The following is a 23,125-nucleotide window of genomic DNA, read 5'->3' as shown; positions in this document are numbered from 1 at the left end:
GAAGAGCATGGAAGGAATCTTTAAAGCTTTTAAGACCTTTAATAATGTCCAGCTGCCCTAAGGCTGGCCCTCTCACCCCTTCAGCTCCTTCTGGCTGGAAGCCCTCCCCCCAGGTCTCCACTTTATGTCAGAGGGGGCTGTCAGGTGGGAGAACTCATCAGCCGCAGGAGGACGACAAAGTTAACCCCTGTGCCCGGTGGGCACAGGCTGGAGCTCAGTGCCAGGTTTGAGACATGCCAATGGCGATGTTGCAGTCAGGTCACCTGGAGACGTGATCCCTTGGTCTTCTGAGGGCTGAGGCAAGACCTGGGGGAAGGACATAGCCCCCAAGCCAGACTCCTCTAGCCAGGAGCAGCCTTTCAGGTTGTCCATGTGTGCTAGAAGAAATATTTTCTCTATGTGCCATGTCATGAAAAAGATTGAGAAGCACTGAACTTAGGACATGGAGAAGCTTCAGCCACAGGCTTCTCTGCCAGAGAACCACTTCTACACGCATCAAGCCGGGGGCAGGGGCCTGAAAGGCAGAGCCTCTCCGGAGACTACCATATCCATCCTCTCACCTACCCATCCCTCCATCCACTCACTCGCCATATATTTATTACATGCTCACTACGCACCAGGCGCCATGCTGGATGCCAGAGATAAAGTGGTGAACCAGACACCCTCGGAGGGGCAGGTGCCTGGTGGACTTGGGAGACTGGGGCCCAGGGAGTGGCAGGTTCCACACAGATACCCAGTATTTAAAGGTTGGGTCCAGATCTGAAACAGACTCCCACCCCTCCTAAAGCTGCCCACTGGGCCTGGGTCCTGTTTCCCTTAGAAACCCCACACACATCGTTTGGGAAAAGGACAGTGGCTAGAAACATGGCCTGAAAGGGTGGTGGGGAGGTGGACCTGGCCTTCCTGCGGCCAGAGGTCAGTGGACGATGGAAATGGTCTGGTCAGCCACCGCGAAGACTGGGAAGAGGGGCCCAGGGAAGGGTGCATGGTGAGTGTAGAGCACCGTGCCCGAGGCCGAATCGTAGAAGAGCAGCTCCTGAGTCTGCAAGTCCAGCAGCACGCCCAGCCGAGCTGGGCACCGCAGCAGCCCCAGGGCCTCGTGCTGCCCATTGTGCAAGAAACGGAACTCCTGGTCATAGCGAGAGAAGACCCAGGAGAAGGCGTTGTGGCCTAGACGGCAGTCACTGCCAGAACCCTTGCGGGGCAGCTGGCCTGAGGCTACGCCCACCTTATAGGCACAACTGTTCTGGACATTCACCATCCAGGCGTGGAGCCCGGCCTGGAAGGAGGTGGCAGCCAGGGCATTGGGCCAGTGGTCAAAGCGCTCTGGGCCATCTACACAGGCCTTGGACTTCTTGGCGCTGAAGGTCAGGGTCCGTCGATCGTCTGACAATTGCAGGAGGGGGCTGACGGTCCTCTCATCGATACGTATGTCCTCTGTGCCTGCCAGAAAGAATTCTTAGAGTTGCCCAGGGCACACTCCTGTCCTAACCAGGTCCCACCAGGTAGCAAAGGGCTTCCTTACCACTCACTGTCAGTGTGACCTCAAGACAAGTCATTTATTCTCTCTGAGCCTCAGTTTCCTTGTCCATAAAATGGGTATCAAAATAGGACTTAGCACCGAGTGGTTATGAGAATTAAATGACATGATACATGTAAAATGCCCAGCATATAACAGGTGCTCAATAAACTGTGGCCATGATGACAGTAGTTATTATTAATCCAAGAGTTTCATCTGTAAGCTCTGATAGAAATAAGGCCCAGAGAGTAGAAGCGAGTTGCCCAAGGTTACACACTGAGTTGGTGGCTGGGTCAAAATGAAGGCCTGGTGTTTTGTTCCTACATCTAGCACTGATCACACTGCTTTCTACTTGGTTGTATCTGTGGTCTGCAGGTCAGACCTGTTCTATCTGGAAACTAGGACGCATGAGATGCAGTTTCCAGCAAATAACTAAAATGGACTGCTGGTAAATCAGGCACTGTCTGATACCAGGATCTGGAATAGACAAGCTATAGCTTGTACCAAAATGTTAAGGATAATATGTGGAGGGAGGGTTAATATTGAAAATAAATCCAATCTATGAACCTAACGACTCCATGAGTTGTGCAAAGACTACCACTGGGAGTATAGACACTACCATCCAACGTGGGGAAAGCCTGCTTCGAGAGTCCCTGTGCTAAGTGGGGATTCCTGGAGGCAGAAAACCATGTCACGTTCACCTCTGTGGCCACAGCTGCAGCACATGGCCAGGCCCACAGTCAGCCTGAGTCAATGTTTGTTTTTTTTTTTCTTTTTTGAGACATAATCTCACTGTGTTGCCCGGGCTACAGTGCCGTGGCGTCATCCTAGCTCACAGCAACCTCCAACTCCTGGGCTCAAGCAATCCTTCTGCCTCAGCCTCCCGGGTAGCTGGGACTACAGGCATGCGCCACCATGCCCGGCTAATTTTTTCTATGTATTTTTAGTTGTCCAATTAATTTCTTTCTATTTTTAGTAGAGATGGGGGTCTCGCTCTTGCTCAGGCTGGTTTCGAACTCCTGAGCTCAAACAATCCGCCCGCCTCGGCCTCCCAGAGAGCTAGGATTACAGGCGTGAGCCACCGCGCCCGGCCTGAGTCAATGTTTGTTAAGTGAATAAATGAGGCAAATCCAGGCAGTTTAATTCTCAGTCCAGATGCTCTCCAGTTGGCTGTCAGTTATATCTTCATAAAAGAGAAACCCAAGGTTTCCAATAAATAACACTGAGCTGCCCCAGTAGGGCAGGCTGTAAGGAGGACGTGCTTTACGGGAACAAGATTTATCCTAAATCCAACCACAGAACAGGTTGGTCTGGAAATGGGAAGGACTCGGCCCAACTGGCCCCACTGACCAGCCTGCGTCCAGCATTCCTAGTGGCTTCAGCTACCGTCCCAGAAGCACTGGTCCCCAGTGTGACCCAGGAGCAAACCCCAGACAGACAGACAGACAGACAGAAGCCCAGTTGCTCCCGATGGTGCTAGGCTCTGGCAGCTCCTAACCTGAGAGGGACCCAAGAACCGCTGTTGCCCAGAGTTGAGTCAGTAGTGGACTCCGAGTGCACTTCTCGTTAAAGTTTAACTTTTCCGATTCCTGGGGATCCAAAATGCCCTCTGCTTCTTCGGTCCTTATGCAGGGAAAAAACAGAGACAGAGATTCAGGAAGGTTCTGGGAATGTATCTGGATCAATATAGGGTGAGGGGAGGGACACAAGTAAAATCCTCCTCCCACCAGGGTGACACCAAGATTGGCAACCAGGGGCCCCTACAGGGGGCTTCAGCCATGGGAGAAGGTGGGCATTTCCCCTGTGCCCCGGCCCTGCCCAGCAACCTTATTCCAGCAAAGCAGAAGGACAATTTGCCGGGAGGTACGGACTCGGTGCCACTATCAGAAACTGGAGGCAGTGTGCTCTGAGGGGGAAGCGACTCGCCAGTGTCCCTCAGGAAGTTAATAGCAGAGCTGGGACTAGGACCTGGGCCTCCAGAACCTCCCGTGCGGCAGTCTTTGCAATCCACCATCTTGCCCTGAAGATACCTCGCCTCCCTCCTAGACCTGTTGCAGCAGTAATGTTTCCTTTGCTCTGCTTCTAAAATGCAAACACTGGCAGGTGCGGTGGCTCACGCCTGTAATCCTAGCACTCTGGGACGCCCAGGTGGGAGGATAGGGGGAGGTCAAGAATTCTCAGAAATTCAAGACCACCCGCGGAGCAAGAGCAAGACCCCCATCTCTACTAAAAATAGAAAAAATTAGCCGGGCATGGTGGCGCGTGCCTGTAGTCCCAGCTACTGGGGAGGCTGAGGCAGGAGGATCGCTTGAGTCCAGGAGTTTGAGGTTGCTGCAAGCTAGGCCGATGCCACAGCACGCTAGCCCAATGACAGAGCAAGACTCTGTCTCAAAAATAAATAAATAAAATAAATGCAAACACCTCTGAGGGGTCACACAGGAAGGGGCCATCAGTCATCACCCCAACCATAAATTACTCATAGCAATTTGTTCCCAATAACTCTTTCTCCTCAGCTCACAGTGGGGCCTGGGTTTTGCTGCAGGAGTCATTTGGGAAGACAAGATGCCCAGGAGGGAAGAATTCAGCAGCCAGGCTCTGGGCTTGCTGTTTTCTATACAGAATCACATTAAACTTTGCTGTAACCTGAGGTAGTGGTTATCCCGTTTGACAGGAGAGAAGAGAGATTCAGAGAAAACGCTCAGCTAAACAGGAGGGCTTGGATTCAAGTCCTGCCTCCATGTAAAAATAGAGCAAACCCGGGATAGAGCCCAGGCACCATTCAATATAATTATTTCCTTGACCATAAGTGAAATCTCAAAGGGGTATAGAGCAAAGTGGGATTTACCACAGAGCTTTGCAGCCCTCTGACCTGGGTTCTGAGAAAGAACTTTCCGACTGCCTCTAATCCCGATGACGGCCCTGAGATCAGGCAGTAGCTCCGAGTACACACCCTCTCTCCCCAGATCTCACGGCCCTGCCCGTAAATGGAGGGTGGGAGACAGGGTGGGACACGTGCCCTGACGGATGCAAGCTCTTTGCAAGACTGTCACTGACTGTCCTGGCTTGGGAGCAGCGAGGTGAACAGAGCCTCAGAAACGCTGGGAGCAGGTTGTGGTAACAAAGGCTCTTTGTGGACAGGACAAGAGAGGGTCTGTTGCCATCTTCTCAAAGCACAGAGGCTCAGTCTAGAGAAGTCCCAGCCATGGGGAGGAAAGAGAAGTCGATGTTCGCAGTGCTAAGCTGTCATCCCAGGGCAAATCTGAGACCAAACGTGACGCTGGAGTCTATAGAGAACCACCTGGACTAGCTACCTCAGGGTACAGAAAAGAAAACTCATGGCCCCAAAAGGGGTGGAAGTGAAACAGGGCTCGAACACAGCAGGCCCTGTAGTCTGTGCGGCAAGTTCTGTTGCCTTGTCAGGTCAGAGCTGAGCCCAGCCATGGACAGGGAAACAACACCAGAGCCAACAAAAGCACTTCTTAGTTAGGCAAATGAGTGTCCAGCTAGATGGGGCTTGACAACTTTTAAACACAGTGCTTTGAGAGTATATACCCTCAGCCTGAGGGCACAAAGAACTACACCAATCTTGAATTCGACTAGCAGGTTTGTCAATAGCAGCATGGGCTTAGCAATTCTCAGATGACTTTGTGTGTACTGTAGGATTGACCAAATGAATAAATATATTGATGTTGTTGGGAGCTAGGGCTCTCACTGTAAAAGAAGAAAGATACAAATATAGAACTGGGGAGGGCAAAGGAAAAACCCTGTGGTGTTAGATTGGAATTAGAAGTTGTCATACAAACTCATGCATAAAAAAGTTATACACACACACACACACACACTTCTTAGCTCTGTCTGCTCCACTGAGAAGGCCTGGAAACAATGACAATGGGTACACTTAGCGCCCAGATCTTGGTTTCTAAATATCATTCGCCACTAAAAAATAAAAAAAAATTAAAAAAAATAAAATAACCAGGACCCTGGAGAAATAACTGATTCCAGGGCTGGGGCAGGAAAAAACAAGTTGAGCCTGGGATGTCTTCTTGGGCCTGAGATCAAGAAAGTACTCAAAGAATGACGGGGACTTATCAAAACGACACAGGATCCAGCTTGAAGAGGCTCCTACTGGCCAAATCTGGGACAGTCTGAACATGAAAATTAATAATGGCAATAATAGATTATAATGCATTAAAGAAAATCAGAATCCATGAGTCTGTATTAATACTAAATAAGTGAATGAACAACCAAGCAAACAAACAAATGAATAATTCAAGCAGGAATTATTAATGGATGCCAAAACTATTGGGTGAAATTTTGAAGGGAAACAGGGTATCTTTTTTTTAATTCAAAGCAACAATAACAACAACCCAAAAAACCTACGTATCCTTCTGTGACTATACACGAGAAAGCCTGCAAAACACACATCTATTAAAACTGATCACTGCGGGAGAATGGGATTGGGAGGGAGTGACGGAGACTCATTTTCCATTTTAAATAGTTTAATATTAGTGGAGTTTTTCTCTCATGCACACGTATTGCTACTGAAACTTAAACATAAAAATAAATAAGAATAGACTGGTCCCCACATATAGCTCTGAAATCTCACACAGAAGGTTTGAGAAGTTAATTACTTTGCCTGGCAAATTACACCCTCTTGACCATCCTCAGGCCCTTGGCTGTCAGACTTTCAAAACCCAGGTAGGACCTGGTGAAATTCTCTTATTACTGAATAATTAAAATGCAAAATTTGATGGCAGTTAAGACTTAAGTTTCACAGATGCTTTCATCAGAGAAAAGGGAGTGGGGCAGGAGAGACAGCACTCTCACAGGCATCTGGTGGGTCCGGTCCTCAGCTCCAGGCTTGGGCAGTTCCCTTCCCCAACTTGAGCCTCAACGTTCTCATCTGCAGATGGAGGTGGTCAAACCCTCCAACAGGGAGACTGCATTTCAAAATAGGATAATGTTTAAGAAAGCCCCGTGGCAAGCCTCTGATTGATAGGTATTTCACTGCCCTTCCATATGAGTTTAAACCAAGGACAGGAAGACGCCTGTCCATCGAGCTGGACCCCAGGGAAGCCACTCAGCTGCATGCCCTGTGCTTGCTCCCAGGAGCAGTGGGGCCTGAATGCAGTGGACTGGGTAGAGGCCTTAGAGTCTCTGTGACTGCCCAAGCAGATCACAGGGCCACACTCACCTCTCGAAAATCTCCTGCTCCTTCTGCTGTGAGAAAAGAAAACAAAGTCAGGCTTAGCACCAGAAACCCAGCAGGTAGTCAACATTTGAACATATTTAACTATTGTAGAGGGCTCCATGTGGACACAAACTCTACAATAAAAACTTCTACTCTTCCTTTAAGACCCAGCACAAAGTTTTCTGGGTTGCTCTTCACACACACGCACGCACGCACGCACGCACACTCAGGATGAAGCATTCTATCCCCCATGTCCCATGGCATCTTGGGTCCCCTCAACTCCAGTTCAGGACCATCACCTATTCACCCCGACAGCATCCCCTATGACAAATGTCAGCTCCTGGAAGGCTGTGATTCTTTCTGAATCTTCTATTGTGACTGTCCCAGGGTCTGTGACAGAATGTGCTCTGTACACGGAAGCTGAGCTGTGTGACTCAGTGAATGCACAATCTAGGGCAGTCATGGAAACTGCCCTACTTGAAAATGCAGTGGGACAGCTCAGGTGTTCCACATTCTCCTGCCCTCTGCTCGGCATTTTTACTCAGATGTCGCACTGTCCCCTCGACACTGGAGGCATCTGCATATCTATACAAGACACTTTGAAAGGCTACGTACCAAATAATCATGGTAATCCTGGGTGGTAGGATTAGGATGAGCTCTACGTTTTCACGTTAGAGCCCTTGTCAGCTCCTCCAAGCACAGGGTTCTCTCTGCATGCTTCCGAACTCTTTCCACCTCCCCACTTCCTTTAACATAGCTGCTCTTCTTATCTTCTGCGTCACTTCATCCAGGAAGCTTTCCCTGGCCTCCTTCCCCCAGCCTGCATGGCTGGGACCCTGGCTGAGTGATTTCCTCTACCATAGCGTACATCCTTCCGTATCCTAACTGTCAGCTGATGTACTCCTCTCCTTCCCGAGACTGGGAGCAGCTGGCGGCTGTAGCCTGTAACTCCACCCCATAGCATAATGCTTAGCGTATAATAGGGACTCAGTAAACATTGGTTCACTATTGAAAGAATACTGTTTTCAGTGAGTACCCTGAAAATGCATATAATTTTACTCCCCTGCCTCATGTTAAAGAAGAAATGATTCAATGATGCTTGTTAAAGCACAGTAAGGAAGACTTTACTCAGGACCCTCAAGATAGGTATAGGGGCCACTGCAAAGGGGTCTTGCAGTGTGGGAGAGAGACCGGGCTCAACCCCGCACACAGCGTGGGCAGGTGGGAATTTACAGCCAAGGAGCAGGGTGGGAGGTAGTGGATGGAAAGTTACGAAGAGGAAACCCCAGGGGTGAGGAAAATTCTGTCTAAACAGACCTAACAGGATTCTTGCTGAAGACAGGCCAGGGTGATTGGATATCACCTGGGGATGGTGGAGGATGAGGAACCTGATCAGATATCCAGGGTGATCAGATATCAAGGATGGAGGGTTCTGGCAAACTGACTTAGCAGGTTTCTTTTGTTAAAACTGGATTTTACAAGGAAGTACACAGATGGATCAAAGAGAAGGTTCAGAAGCTTGACTAAAGTTTGTCCAAGAAAAGAATCTTTCTAGTACTCTGGGAGGCCATGGTGGGATGATTGCTTGAGGTCAGGAGTCTGAGACAAGCCCGAGCAAGAGCGAGACCCAGTCTCTACAAAAAAATAGGAAAAAAAATGGTCCAGACGTGGTGGTGTGCACCTTGCAGTCCTAGCTGCTTGGGAGGCTGAGGCAGGAGGATCGCTTCAGCACAGGAGTTTGAGGCTGCAGTGATCTATGATGACACCACTGCACTCTACCAGGGTAAGCGAGTGAGACTCTGTCTCCGGAAAAAAAAGAAAAAAAAAAGAAAGAAAAGAATCTTTGTCATTCATCCCTGCTCCAAATTCTCATTTCCACCCACATCCTTCCAATAAATATTCTTGATGCTTTCGAACTTTTGGAGTGTCTGGCCAACTGGTCATGTCCTCCCCCTTGCTGACTTACAATCAGCTGGAGGTCATCCAGGTGGGTGAGCATGCCCACCAGGCTGGTGCGGATGGTGTCAAGCTTCTGCAGCGCCTCGGCCCAGTGCACGCGCTGTGTCAGGATGCTCTGGTGGGCCCGCTCCTCTTCGCGGTGCACCTGCTCCAGCAAGCGCTGCTCCTCACTCTCGCACAGACTCCTCACCAGACTCAACCGCTGGATAACTAGTTCCCTCGCTGCACTGGCCATAGTCTGACAAGGAATAAAACAAGGAATTGGGCCCTGCAAAAGCCCCAGTCAGGATTAAGAGGGTTTAGGCTGAGTGGGAAGGAGTGCTGAGATTGATTAGCAATGTCTGCCATGGGCTTAGTAAAGGAAGTAACCGTACTTAGGCCACTTACTTTGACATCCCAGCCCTAAGACTTCTCCGATATGGTTTGGAGTAAAGAAATTTGACATCCAGACATCCAAGCCATATCTCATGAAGCCATGATCACAGAATGGAAGAGCTGGGTAGGGCTTAGAGATCAGCTAGAATCACCTGCTTATTTCACAGTTGAGAATATCAAGGCCAAGGGATCGAGGTCAGAGAATCATAGAATTGCAAGGCAGGGGGCCTAAAAAGTCATCCAAGGGTGGGGAACCTGTGGCCCTGGGGCCACATGTGCCCTTCTAGATCTTTGAGTTTGGCCTTTTGATTGAATCTAAATTTTACAGAACAAATCCTTTTAATATTACACTCCAGTTGATATTTCACCATGTCTGAGGACAAAAAAAAAAAACCTCATTCCTTCCTAAAGCTGTACATTTCAACTGGTTCTACGGTAGAATTTTCATCTGCCACAGAGGGAGCCTGAAATCAATTCTCAGACAATGAAGTGACTGAATGTCTTCTTCTAACTCCTGGCACAGTGCCTCATCTGTAGTAGGTACTGAAATATTGAGTGAATAAGCAAATAGGAATTTTTTTTCCTGACTTAATCAAAAATCTCTTGGTAGTGCTCACATGGCAAGTAAGTGCCAGAGCTGAGACTAGAACTCAATTCTCTTGACTCTCTGTCCAACACTATTCCCCTACACCAGATGTCATCTGGTAACCAATCCTCCCCAAAGACACCTATTGCAGAAAGCACCTGCACTTATACTTTGCCCAACAGGTGAGAATAGAATTGTCTCCTTCTTGTCAAAAAGTCAGGGGCAGACAGCAGCCTTCCTGTGCCCTGTCCCTGAAGACCTGCTTTGCACAGTGCAGGGGGCAATCATCCCTGTTTTGCGGAAAAAATTGAGATCCACAATTTGCCTGATAGGGAGGAAACAGTGGCTAAGTGAATGGCAAGTGAACCCAGAAGGTCAGACTCCAAGTTCACAGTGTTCTCTTGAGGCATATAACATAGTGGTTAGGAAATTAAGCTTTAGAGACAGTGTCTAGACTTAAATCTTAACTGTTCCACTCATTAGCAACGGAACTTTCAGCATGTTCCTTATCTTTCCCATGCTTCAGTTTTCTAATCTGTAAAATGAGTATAATATTATAATAGTACCTACCTCATGAGGCTATTGTGAGGATTAAATGCATTAATACATATAAAGTAAATAGAACAAAGCCTGGCACATGATAAATGTTCAAGAATGTTCGCTATTACTCTCCTGTCTATTCCACCTTTATGCCTTCCCCACAGGGGTGGGCCCCTGCAGCCATGTTTGTGCTGCGTGATCCTGAATCAAGACCTCATCCATGATGAATCATATTCTCTCTACCTAAAAGACTCCAGTCAATTTAAACAAATTTTTCAAGCCATCCTGAGAAAAAGGTAGCAGACAAAAGAAAAAAAATGTTCCTTTCCAAAGATATGACAGAGTAGATACACTCAAAACACTCTCAGAGCAAAACACAGAGATGCTGGAAAAATAGTCCAAGCATCCTCTTAAAAATGTAGTTGCTCTAGCAAGGAAGTAAAGAAAATCCTCTGGGGTCCAAAAATAGAAAGGAAATTGAAAACCATTATAATCAAGAGCTGAGGACTCAACTACCCTGGTTGGGGCCTGCAACTCACCTTAGAATTTTAAGCTCATCTAACCTCTCATACAAACAATAAGAGCACAATAAAGACATCTCTAATCAAAAACAGAGTATTTCCTATGAATGAGAAGCATTTATTAACAGTTATACTTTAATTAAAATATTGGACAAGACCAGAGGGGTCAATGGATAAAGCATCTTACAGTGTTTGTATTATTCTGGAAGAGGTCAGAGATGCTTAATTCATTTTAGACATTGTTAAGTATTCATGTTAAAATTTTAAGGGTACCCATTATAGACCATAAACAGAATGTATAATTTTCAAACTAGCATAGAGAAAGAAGGGGAAGGAGTTGATTAACTCAAAAGAAGGTAGAAAAGAAAGACAAAACCATAGAAAAAACAGACTACATAGAAAACAAAATAAAATAAGAGCTATAAATCCAACTATATCAGAAATCACAATAGTGATAAATGGATTAAACTCCCTAGTTAAAAGGCAAGGATTATCAGATGGGTTATTTTTTAAAAAGGAAACAAAATCCAGTTATAAAACATACCTAAAACACAAAAACAGAAAAGTCAAAAATGAAGCAAAGAAAAAGATACATCAGGAAAATATTTGCTGTTGTAGTAATGAATAAAGAACTTAATAGACTTTAAAGCAAAAAGAATTCCCAGAGAAAAAAATTCCCAAAAAGAATTCCTATCTTTTTAGAAAAAAAGATAATAGGAATGATTTACCAAGAATTTAGATATACAACAGATCTAAATTGTGTATACTTAATAACATAGTGTCAAAATGTAAAATCAAGCCAAGCACAGTGGCTCACACCTATAATCCTAGCACTTTTGGGGGCCAAGGCAGGAGGATTTCTTGAGGGCAGGAGTTTGAGACTATCCTGGGCAACGTAGAAAAACCCTGTCTCTAAAAAAAAAAAAAACAAATAGCTGAGTGTGGTGGCACACACCTGTAGTCCCAGCTACTAGGGAGATTGAGGCAGGAGGATCACTTAATCCCAGGAGTTCGAGGCTGCAGTGAGCTATGATTGTGCCACTGCACTCCAGCCTGGGTGACAGAATGAGACTGTCTCAAAAAAATAATATATATATATATTAATATATACAATATTACAATATAACAATTAATTGACAGAATTATGAGGAAAAATAAGTTTATAGCCATAATATGAAAATTTAAAACCCTCTTGACAGTAATCTAGGAGATAAAAAATTAGTAAGTATAGGGCATATTTGAATAAATTAATGAGCTTAATAGACATATATAGAATCCTACACAGTTTTTCAAGTGACTATGAAACACTTACCTAAATTGACCATATTTTAGGGCATGAAAATTTCAATCAATCAACAAATTTCAATCAATATCATATATTCTATAATACAGTTAAGTTAGAAGTCAATAATTTAAAAAATAAAAAGTAAAACATACATTTGGAGATTTAAAACATTTCTAATAACTCATAGTAAAAAAAATAAATCATAATGGGAATTTAAAAATACTAACTGAATGACAAGGAAAATACTACATATCGTATTTATGGATGTCAATACCTAAAAGAAAATACATAGCTTTAAATGCTCACCCTGAGAAAAAAGAGACTAAAATTAATAAACTATGTTCAACGCAAGAAGTTAGAGAACAAGAGTATATCCAAAAAAAACTAGAAGGGAAAAAATATAAAGACAAGAGGAAATAATTATGAAATAAAAAACAAAGATACAAAAGAGTAGATCAAAATAAAGACGAACGAAATACTCAAAACTGTGGCTACTTTAAACAAAAGTAAGAACATTTTATGCAATCTTAAATTCTTCAAATGAAAACAGAGTTGTGTTTCCCAATTCATATAATAAAGCTTATATAAACACCTAGATACCAGATCTGATAAGGACTTTATAAGAAATAAAACTGATAGGCTAATCTCACTCCTGAACATAGAGCAAAAATCCTAAAACAAAAACAAAAACCCAAAACTGAGATTGGCAATCCAAATCCAGAAATTTTGTATTAACAATAATACAAGGGGGAGAGGAAAGGGTGTGTGTGGCTATAAAAGGGTAGCAGAAGGAATCCTTGTGATAGAACTGTTCTGTATCTTAATTGTGGCAATAATCACATGAATCTATACATGTGATAAAACTGCATAAAATTAAATACACACATGCATGTGCATTGCACACACAAAAAAGTACATGTAAACTGGTGAAATCTGAATAAGGTGAGTTGTAGCAATGCAATTTTCTGGTTATAATATTGTGCTATAACTAAGCAAGATGTTGCCATTGGGAGAAACTGGATAAAGGGCATTGCTATACTATTTCTTACAACTGCATTTGAATTTACAATGATCTCAAAATAAAAGGTTAAAAAAATACATTATGATGAAGTTGGGTTGATTTTCCCCAGGAATTCAAGGATGGTTTAGCATTAGAAAATCCATCAATGTATTACTACATTAACAAAATGACGGAGAACAAAACATATCTATAAACTGACAAATGGTCTCATTAAGAACCTACAGCAAAGGTGACAATTAATGCAAAATGGAAGTAATCAGAAGAACTTCTACAAGCTCTACCCATCACCTACCTAACTACCTGCACTTTTGCCCATACACACAGCCTTCCCTGTTTCTGTGGATGAGCTGTGCACACTCTTACCTAAGGCCAACTCTTCCACTTGTCTACTAGATCCCAAGCCCTTTGCTGCACCCAATTCTCTGCTTTCTCCTGCATCATTAATTTTCCCCTCTATACTGGACCATTCCCAACAGCATACAACCAGAGCAATTTCTCCCATCTAAAACAAACAAACAAAACAAAACCCCTCTTGATCCCATATCCTCCTCCAGCTATCATCCCATTTCTCTGCTGCCTCCCACAGTAAAGCTCCTCAAGAGTTGCTTGTGCCAACTATCTTAACTTGCTCTTCTCCCATTCTCTCTGAAACCCACTCCAATCAGACTTTCACCCCCACCACTCTACAAAACTACTCTCGTTGGGATCCCCAGTGATGTGCATGTTACTAAATCCAATAGTCCATTCTTAGTTCTCACCTTACTTGATCACTCAGCACCATTTGACACCAATGACCTCTCCCACCTCCTTGGAACCGATCCTGAGATGCTATGATCTCTTAGTTTTACTCCTGTCTCACTGACTGCCCCTTCTTGGTTTCCTGTGCTATTTCCCCCTATCTTCTCAATGGCTAAATGTTGAATTGAAATGCCGCAGGGCTCAGTCCTTGGACTCTCACTCTTTCCTATCTATAGTCATTTCCTTAGTGAATTCAACCTTTTCCATGGCTTTCGATACCATTTATACACCAAGGAATCCCAAATTTATATCTCCAGCCTAGCCCTCTCCCAACTCATACCTACTCAGCACCTTCAAATTTGAATGTCAAATTTAACATGTCCACAACGGAACTCCTAATCCCCTCCCTTGCCAATCATCACCCCATGTACAGTCCTTCCCCACCCAGTAAATGGCTGCTCTACCCTTCCAGTTGTCCAAGTAAAAAAGCTTCAGAGTGATCCTGACCCCTATCCCCTTTCTTTCACAGCCTACATCCAATCCATCAGCAAATCTTGTTGTTTCTTCAATATTAATGCAGAATCCAGCCACTTCACACCATCTTTGCCAACATCACTTGGGCCCAAACCACCCTGTCTCCCACCTGGATTATTACAATGGCTTCCTAATTGGTCGCCCTGCTTCTACCTTTGCTGCCTAAAATCACTTCTCAACATGCCAGCCAAAGTGCTCCTTTTTAATCTTAGGTTAAATCATCTTACCCTGCTCAAAAATTGTCAATGGCTTCCCATATCATACCCAAAACAAAAGACAAAGTCCCCATGTGGCCAGTGAGGACAGAATCCAGCTCCCACATCTCCCCGTTGTCTCTCTGAACGCATCTCCTACTGCCTCATGTGTTTACTCTGCTTCAACCTCACAGGCCTCCTTGCTGTTCTTCCAGCATGCCCGGTACACTCCCACCTTAGGGCTTTTGTATTATATACTTGCCATTCCCTCTTTCAGGAACACTCTCCCCAGGTGTGTGGCCCATTTCCTTCCCTCCCAGGTTTCTGTGCTAATAGCAACCTTCTTAATGAGGACATTCCTGGTCACAGCACAGGAAGTTGCGATCCTGTCCTCAACACATCCTAGCCCCTTTCCTATTTTACATTTCCCCATAGCACATATCACCTCCTGACATAGCCTATATTTCATTTGCTATTGTCCCTCTCCCCCGACAAGAATGTAGGCTTCATGAAAACAGGAATTTTTATGTTTTGTTCACTGCGGAATGCCTAGCGCCTTGAACAACAGTGCCTCACACGGTAGGTGCTCAATAAGGACCTGTTAAATAAAAAAATGGTGAAATGTTGGAAGTTTTCCCCTTAAAGTCAAGATCTGCTACACTAGCATCTATTCAACATAGTACTGCGGTCACAGTAAGACAAGAAAATAAAAAGAGTGTCAGGGATGAAGGGGATGGGGGGAGGAGGGGGGGAGGAGGAAGGAGAGGGAGGTTGGTTGAGATATTGAGAGTATCATGCAAAATCAAGCAGAGATGGACACCAAATAGCTGCCTGGACTCCTTGAGGTTCTGAGAGACCCCTGTATCCTGCCAGGAAATTCGGTTTTGCTTATGCTAGTTCAACTGGGCTCTGTTCCATGCCATTAAAAGAACCTTGACTTAGGCAGTGCCAAGCCTGTTCTGTATACTAGGGGGAAGGAGGAGGGGGGTGTACAGAAAGAAATTTACAGGCCCTGCCCCTGAAGGGCATACTTGAGACTAAAGACCTAGCAGTGGCAATGAGTCCACTGGACAAAGCATCGGCAGAGGGATACAGCAGAAGCAGCACTGGCCTGGGGGTCAGAAGATCCAGGGCGTAGAACTGACTCTGCCAGGAGGCTGTGGGGCCTTGGGCAAGTCTATTAACCTCTGTAGGACCCATTTCCCCATCTATAAATGGGGATGTTACTGCCACCTGTTGCGTATGATTGTCATAAAGAATATTCAATGTAAATTGAATAGGTTATTTTATAATTCTGGAGCTGAGCAGAAAATAATTAGATGGTAGAGGAATACTACCCTTCTTGATCCCCTCCCCAAGACATCCAAGAAAGTCATTTTCTAGCAGAGTCTTTGCACCTAATATGGTAATAGCAACAAGCCCACTCTGCCCAGATGATAAAATTGAGGCTCAGAAAGATGGGAAACCATCCTTCCTGTATCGACTTTTGCTAATAGCACAATGAGTCTGAGAGGTTGGGAAGGGACCCTAGACTTGCCCACGTCTCTAAAGTTGGGTCTTATCATGCGTGGGGGCCCAGAGTAGAGGGGAAAGGGGAGAATTACCACTGCTCTCTGGTTCTTCCCTGGCAGGACCTCGGCCACATATTTGGTGATGCCAGCACTCTGTAACTGCAGCCTCTCACACTGGTCCACAATCTTGTTCTGCAACACAGACAACACTCATGGGGTCTTGATCTCTGTATACAAACCATTCACTCTATTCTCGTGATTTTTTTTCCCTTTCACTGCACCTCAGCCACCCACACCCATGGTCACGTCCCACATCTCATCATTATCAAAACTACACCACCTCCAAAACCTTCATTTCAATTCTATGACCTTGTGTTTGGACCTGTGATGTATAAGACTAATTTCCACCTGTGGGGGAAAAGATTTACAAGGGCTTCCTGGAAGAGGTAGCTGAGTTGCCTTTTGGCAGATGGAACTGAGGAAAAACTCTTAAGAGAAATAGTGGAGGAACTGCTGTTTAGAGAGTCTCCAGCTATTAGCTGGAGAAATAGAGTGGAAAGGCAGGGGCCCGGCCATATCTCCTAGGGTGAGACACTTCTCTATGGGCCTTAGTTTCCCCATTTCTAAAACTCTCTCCTACTCTCACGGATGATGCTTGTAGCTTTGGGAGCTGTGAAGTGCTGAACCTCTTGTGGTCCAGGAAGTGGGAATTCGTTCATTCAACGAATATTTATTCAGTGCCTTCTATGTGCAGGAACTCTCTTTGAGATAGTTTCACCATGGCCCATCCTTCTCACTCACTATTGCTAGAATCTCCATTCCAAAAATTCTTCAGCTCAGTTGGGGCCACCAACACATCAGTCTTACACTTTTCACTGTCCATCATCCCCTTCGATTGCCTCACTTCCTTCTTTACTCTGAAATCCCATGGCCCAATATTATAATCACTTCCTGGCATGCACTCTTACCCGTCCATCATACCCAGCTCCCTGACTGTCCACGTCCGCACCTGAGCAGAACATGCTTCTCAACCTGCTCTCCACTAAGCTATTCCCATTCATTAAGCAGCACTATTAATCATCCATCTGTTATCCAGACCAAAACCTCACAGGTTTCTCTCAAACCCCACACCTAATCCATCCAATCCCATCAGCCCTATCTCCAAGGTCTCTGTCTTTCCGCTGGCCATTTTTGGTCACTTCCACTCCAGTTATTCAATCCAGATTGCCATCATCTCTCACAGAAACCACTGTTAGAACCTCCTAACTTGGCTTCCATTCTTGACACCCCCTACGACCATCTTTTGTAAGGAAATGAAATCAGGTCATGCTCCTGTTCAATACCCTCCAATGGCTTTCCAATACACTCACAATAAGGGCAAGCATCTTACCTTAGTGAATATGGTCCTACCTGATGGGACGCTGCCTATTTCTCCAATGTCACCTCCTACCACTCTTGACACTGGCCTCCTTTCTGTTCCTTAAACACCCCAAACTTGTCCTGACCTCAGTGCCTTTGCACCCATTGTTACTTCTGTCATCAGTCTTTATATATACATGTGTGTGTGTATGTCTCACTCCCCAACTCCATTCATACATCACCTCTTCAGAGAGGCCTTCCCTGACCATCTCCCTCCTCACCCAGTCTCTTCCTTTGCTTTATTTTTCATCCTTGCATTTATAACTCTCTGACTATGTGTGTTCGTTTACTCTTCTTATTATCTGTCCTTCCACTACTGGAACAAAAGCAACATACCTTTGATGTGTTCTCTATGCCCCACTATCTAGAAGAGAGTTCCTGCACATAGAAGACTCTGAATAAATATTTGTTGAATGAATGAACTCCCACTTCCTGGACCACAAGAGGTTCAGCACTTCACAGCTCCCAAAGCTACAAGCATCATCCGTGAGAGTAGGAGAGAGTTTTAGAAATGGGGAAGCTGAGGCTCACAGAGAAGTGTCTCGCCCCAAGAGATATAGCCAGGCCCCTGCTTTTCCACTCCATTTCTCCAGGTAATAGCTGGAGACTCTCTAAATGGCAGTCCCCCCACTATTTCTCTTAAGAGTTTTGCCTCAGTTCCATCTGCCAAAAGGCAACTCAGCTACCTCTTCCAGGAAGCCCTTGTAAATCTTTCCCCCCACAAGTGGAAATTAATCTTATCCATCCCAGGTCCAAACACAAAGTCATAGAATTGAATTGAGTAGGAGGAAACTGTGATCAGCATGCACCATGGGATTGAGGGAACTGAGACGAGCTACAGGGCAGGAATCCAGAGGTAAGACAGCAGTAGAACTGGGGCTGTTTTTGCTCAATTCAGTAACAATCTTGCTCTGGGTGAAATTTCTCTGCTGGTTGGAGGGATAGGGAAGGATTGTGCAAAAGATAAAAACCCACTCTACCTTGGAGAGAGAGAGGGCAAGACTCGCCTCCCTTCAGGCAGAGGAGATAAATATGCTTAGGGCCTCAGGGGGGCTCAGGGAAGACTCCCTGGGCAGAGTACCTTCCCAAACAAGCGCCAGGCCTACCACCTGCCCCAGCCTTCACCCCTCCCACCTCTCTGATCCAGCCCTGATGGCTACTTTTTAAGGTTTTCATTAAATTCTCGCCCCCATTAGCATCACTTCCTCCCTCTAACCACTGAAGCAAAAAGGCAGTTTCCTCTTGCCTAGTTAATGACTCTGTGGGTCCAGCCCTGAACATTAGGAACCTTAGAAGAGTCACTGCCCTGTTCTCGGCCTCAGTTTCCTCATCTATAAAATGTAGGTAGGACCACCACTTCAAAGCTTGGTCCAGATGGAATGAGATGACAGATAGTTAAGTACTCTGGAATTTGCAAAGTTTCTATCCATCATGCAAATTGATTATATCATGTTATCCAAGTCTATTTTCCTCATCACTATCGTTGATATCAGCAACCAAAGGACCAACTAGGAGCTTTTGAGTGTCGCTGAATAACTGAACCCCTCCCAACCCTGGCACCACATAAGATGTGTTTATTATCGTCCAGTCTGAATAGGTGATGTCCCCAGTGGGAGCCCTCAGGCCCCACAGCAGGGCTGAACTCCAGAGTGGGTATGGGAGAAACAAGCTGTTTAATCAAATTGCAAGGAAATCCCCAGGGGCCACAGCTAGTGCGGAAGAAGGGAAGAAGCCCCAGGGTGACTTGACTCTCCAACCTTCGCAGCTCAGGGGAGAGGTGGTGACATGAAGGTGACCAGCCAGGAGCCAAGCTGGAAGGGGAGGTGGAGAGAAACCCTAGGTGAAGGAGAACCTCCTGATATCCTCCCTGCCCCCTCCGTTTATCCAGGTGAAACCAGCTTCAAGTACAGTCAAGGCCAGTCCAGAAAGAGAAAGAGATCACCTCACCAGGAAGCCTGAGTGGGCAGGAGGGGAGGAGGAGGCTTTGAGTTGAGGGGTTGAGGGGTAAGCTTGGAAGAGCCAGGTTTTGTCAGCGGACAGCTTCCACAGGGCGGGAGCTGGGGCACACCTTGCACTGGGGAATGGGACAGCTGAGCCCTTTATTGACCGAGGCCAGCCCCGGCTCCCAAACGCGCAGCGGAGAGGGGACGTGGGAGCAGGGAAGGGGCTGGATCCGCCACTACGTGATGGGCACCGACGGGTAAACAGCATTTTACCCATTATCCTAGTTATATCTCACAACAACTCTAATAAATACGCGCTGTTATTATTATCATTTTCCCCAAACTACAGACGAAGACACCGAGGCGCAGAGCGCTACGTGACTCACGGGGACGGCGAGCGGGAGTGGATTCGAACTCAGGCCAGCCCGGCTCCACAGGCCACACCCTTAGCCGTCTCGCTCTACAGCCAAGGCCACTGCGGAGCCTGGGCTGCTGGAACTGCCGTCCTGTCCGCCCGGCCCTGGGCTCCCCGCTCCCCGCCGGGCCCCGCCTGGCGCGCCCGCTCCGGAGCCCCCGCCTTCCGGCGCCCGCGCCCGCTCACCCGCAGCTCCTCGGCGCGCTCCTCCGCCCGGCGGATGCGGTGTCCCCGGCAGCGGCCGCCCGGCTCCGCGCAGGCGGCGCACACGGGCCGTCGCTCCGAGTCGCAGAACCAGCCCAGAGCCTGGCCGTGCTCCGGGCAGAGCGGCCCCGGCTCGGACCCCGGCTCGGGCCCTGGCCCCGGCTGCGGCCCCGGCCCCGCGCCCTCCGCGGACATGGCCGAGTGGCGGGTGTCGCGCGCTCCACCTGTCGCAGGTGGCTGCAGGGCGGGGCCTCCCTGACCCCGCCCCGGGCCCGCCCGGTGCACCCGCGCGCCCAGCCGCTGCGCTTCCTCCCACCCGGCGCGGCACCCTCGCCTGACCCGCGCTCCCATGCCGCCCGCTTCAGCACTCTTTGTCCTTCTTTGCCGAATTAAATCGCGCTGTGCGTGGGTTTGTTTATAACAAACAAAACCCACCAAATACTACTGTGACCGTAGGAAACTTTACTGAGCACTTACTAAGTGCCAGGCTTTTGCTGAGGGCTTCATTAAGCGTTCTATCTTGTAATCCTGACAACTGCCCTTTTTGACAGGCCGCTTTAGAGCAGTAATTTAAAGCTAAGCTCTGGTGTCAGACTGCCCAGGCTCAAATCCCACTGAGCTGCTAGCTGGCTGAGTACCCTCGGGGTCCTCAGCTGTAAAATGGAGATGAGAGTGCCCACCTCATAGGCTCGCTAATTGTCTAACAGCAGGAGGAGAGTACCGTTATGAACCCCATTTTTATGGAAGTAAGTAAAGTGCCAGGGATCACAGTTACTAATTGATAGCAATGAGACTAGAACTTATGCAGTTTGACTTAAGGTTATTATGATTAATAATTTTTTCATAAATTATGAGACCCAAGGAAAAACATCTGTGTTAGGCTGATTTCCAGAAGTATTTACATCCAAATTTTCTGAATTTGAATATTTGGGTTTTCTTTTTAAACTAGCATTGAAAAAAATAATGCATGTTTATTTTGAAGTAAATGAAATATGCAAATAAGCACTTGAAAGAAAAACCCACTCCCCATCCTGGAAAGAACAACTGCTAACATGTACCTGCGCTGTTTTAGGGATTTTTCCTACCCAGGATAGGATACATCACTCTGAGCCCAGACTGAGCCCTTTCCTAGGGACCTAGTCCAGTCTGTCTGGGCATACAGGGAGAACACTGCTCTCCAACTCCAGACTCTGCCTTTGGAGGTCTTGGCAGAGAACTCAGCCAGAGAAGGCAGGGCCCACACTTTAGGTGTCCGGCAGTATTCTGAGTTCATCAGAACTGCACACAGGTGGGTGCAAAACCTGAAAGAGAAACATTACATTCTGAGGTTCAGAGGGGCTCAGGCACCTCTACTCTGAAGCCCTTCTGAGCCACTGCTACACAAAGGGGCTAGAACCCTTTCTTTCTCAGCCCCTACAGCGTTAGCCCCTGAGGGGTAAGGGCAGCTAAGAGCCCCAGAGCTTCCCAGAGCAGTACTGACTGGTGTCGTCATCCAGTGAGGGCACATTGTCACTCCAAATAGACAAATATTACACCATGTGACTAGAGAGAACATAGAGTGGAATATAGAGTCAATGGTTTCATCCCAGCTATGTGACTTACAGCTATGGGACCTTGGTCAGGTTACCTAGTCCTTCTGTGTCTCAGTTTCCCCATCTCTACAATGGGGGTGATAATAATAGTATCTACCTTAGAGGGCTTAGAGATCTTGTCTGCAAAGTGTGTAACTTGGGTGTCTGACTTACAATAGGGGATAATAACTGTTTTCATTATACGTGTGAGAATCTGTAAATATGCTTGTAGCAGGTTTCAGAATGTAAATTTCGTGAGTTTCTTCGTCAAGGGGTCTGCATCAAACGAAGCTTTCCAGTGCATCCCGGTGGGAGGGTGATGGCTTCATAATGGCATCTACCCTCCTCTGGGCTTGGGGATGGAAATAGGATGCGGTAATTAGAGATTGTGTTTAGAATTTTTTTGTTCTAAAGACTGAGAGTGGGGAACTATTAAGTCCTATGGTGAAAACAAAGAAAACAGGAGGTACTTTTTGTGTGAAGGCTAAAAAGAAAAGATGCTGAGGCGGCAGGGGGAGGAACCAGGGGTTAAGGTCCTTGGGGAAAGCCTGGGCCTTTTCTCAGGGTGTGGCCCTAGGAGGGCTGAGTCTGAAAGGCCGCAGCAGAATCCCCAGAGGTGCTTCCAGACAGAGGGACTAGCAAATGCAAAGCGCTAAGGTAAGTAGATTTACTTTTATAAAGTTGGATGCATCTGTTCTGCTGTTCACGGGCCGAGTTGGACTGGAACTAGAGAATCAACCCCTTTCCTAAACATGCATCGAGCCCTGCAGGACCCACTTCCCGGATACTCATAAACTCCCAGGCTGTGGCTCTCAACTTTATTGGGCTTCAGAATCTAGAATCACTGGGTGGGGGAGGGGGAGGGGCAAGAAAAGAGGGTTGTTAAACTTGCAGACTTTCCATTAAGATTCTCATTCATTAAGTCTAGAATAGAGCCAGGAATCTGCATTTATAGCAGTCACTCCATGATTAGGATGCAAATGAGCCCTCTGACGCTTCTAGAAACACTGCCCTAGGGCAGTGGCAACTCTTTATTAGGTCGTATATCAATTCGAGGGGTGGAGAGCACCATCTTTAAAAAAAAAAAAAAAGAAAGAAAGAAAAAAACCCAGAAAACTTGCCCGTAGTTACATATACAGTTAAACAAAATTTATGGGAGGTCATTGTTTTGGACTAGGCTCCTGCACTAGGCCCCAAGAAACCAGACCAAACCAAAATGGAGTCACTCATGCTAAAGTTCCACTTCACCAAACCAAAACCAAGTTGTTTATCTGACCTTCCGAGAAATCATGGGGTCGGGGGGAGGGGCAGTTTGTGGGGAGGAGAATAGCCAAATCCTCAAAGTATACAGATTTAGTTGGCATAATAAGGAAGTCCTCTCTGTTTTAAGCCTATATGGAAAGTAATTTTGGTTTCGGTTTTTTTGTTTTTTTTTTTGAAACAAGGTTTTGCTCTGTCACCCAGGCTGGGATGCAGTGACACAATACATAGCTCAACTGCAGCCTTAAACTCCTGGGCTTAAGCAATCCTCCCACTTCAGCCTCCTGAGTATGTGGGACTAGGTCTAGCTATGTTTCCTAGGCTGGTCCCTCAAACTCC

At 46.4% G+C, this 23,125-nt stretch overlaps 2 protein-coding genes across 2 annotated transcripts in view; one reads left to right on the top strand and one right to left on the bottom strand.

Moving 5' to 3' along the window:
- Positions 1-464: 464 nt before the first annotated feature.
- BSPRY (B-box and SPRY domain containing) lies at positions 465-20,174 on the bottom strand. Its single transcript, XM_012641164.1, has 6 exons — positions 19,938-20,174; positions 16,068-16,166; positions 8,677-8,907; positions 6,714-6,739; positions 3,018-3,142; positions 465-1,443 (listed from the first exon to the last, which is right to left on the bottom strand). The coding sequence occupies exons 1-6, from the start codon at positions 20,148-20,150 to the stop codon at positions 917-919; spliced, it is 1,221 nt and encodes a 406-aa protein (XP_012496618.1). The 5' UTR covers positions 20,151-20,174; the 3' UTR covers positions 465-916.
- WDR31 (WD repeat domain 31) overlaps positions 20,149-23,125 on the top strand; it is a 27,043-nt gene continuing 24,066 nt past the window's right edge. The window contains exon 1 of the mRNA XM_012641137.1: positions 20,149-20,188. Within this exon, the coding sequence (XP_012496591.1) occupies positions 20,149-20,188 (40 nt within the window). The remainder of the gene's footprint in view (positions 20,189-23,125) is intronic.

The sequence above is a fragment of the Propithecus coquereli genome, unplaced genomic scaffold (assembly GCF_000956105.1).
Source record: "Propithecus coquereli isolate 6110/MARCELLA unplaced genomic scaffold, Pcoq_1.0 Scaffold163, whole genome shotgun sequence".
NCBI classification, from domain to species: Eukaryota; Metazoa; Chordata; class Mammalia; order Primates; family Indriidae; genus Propithecus; species Propithecus coquereli.
The sequence above is the reverse complement of the archived record's forward strand: the minus strand, read 5'-3'. Positions and strand labels throughout refer to the sequence as shown.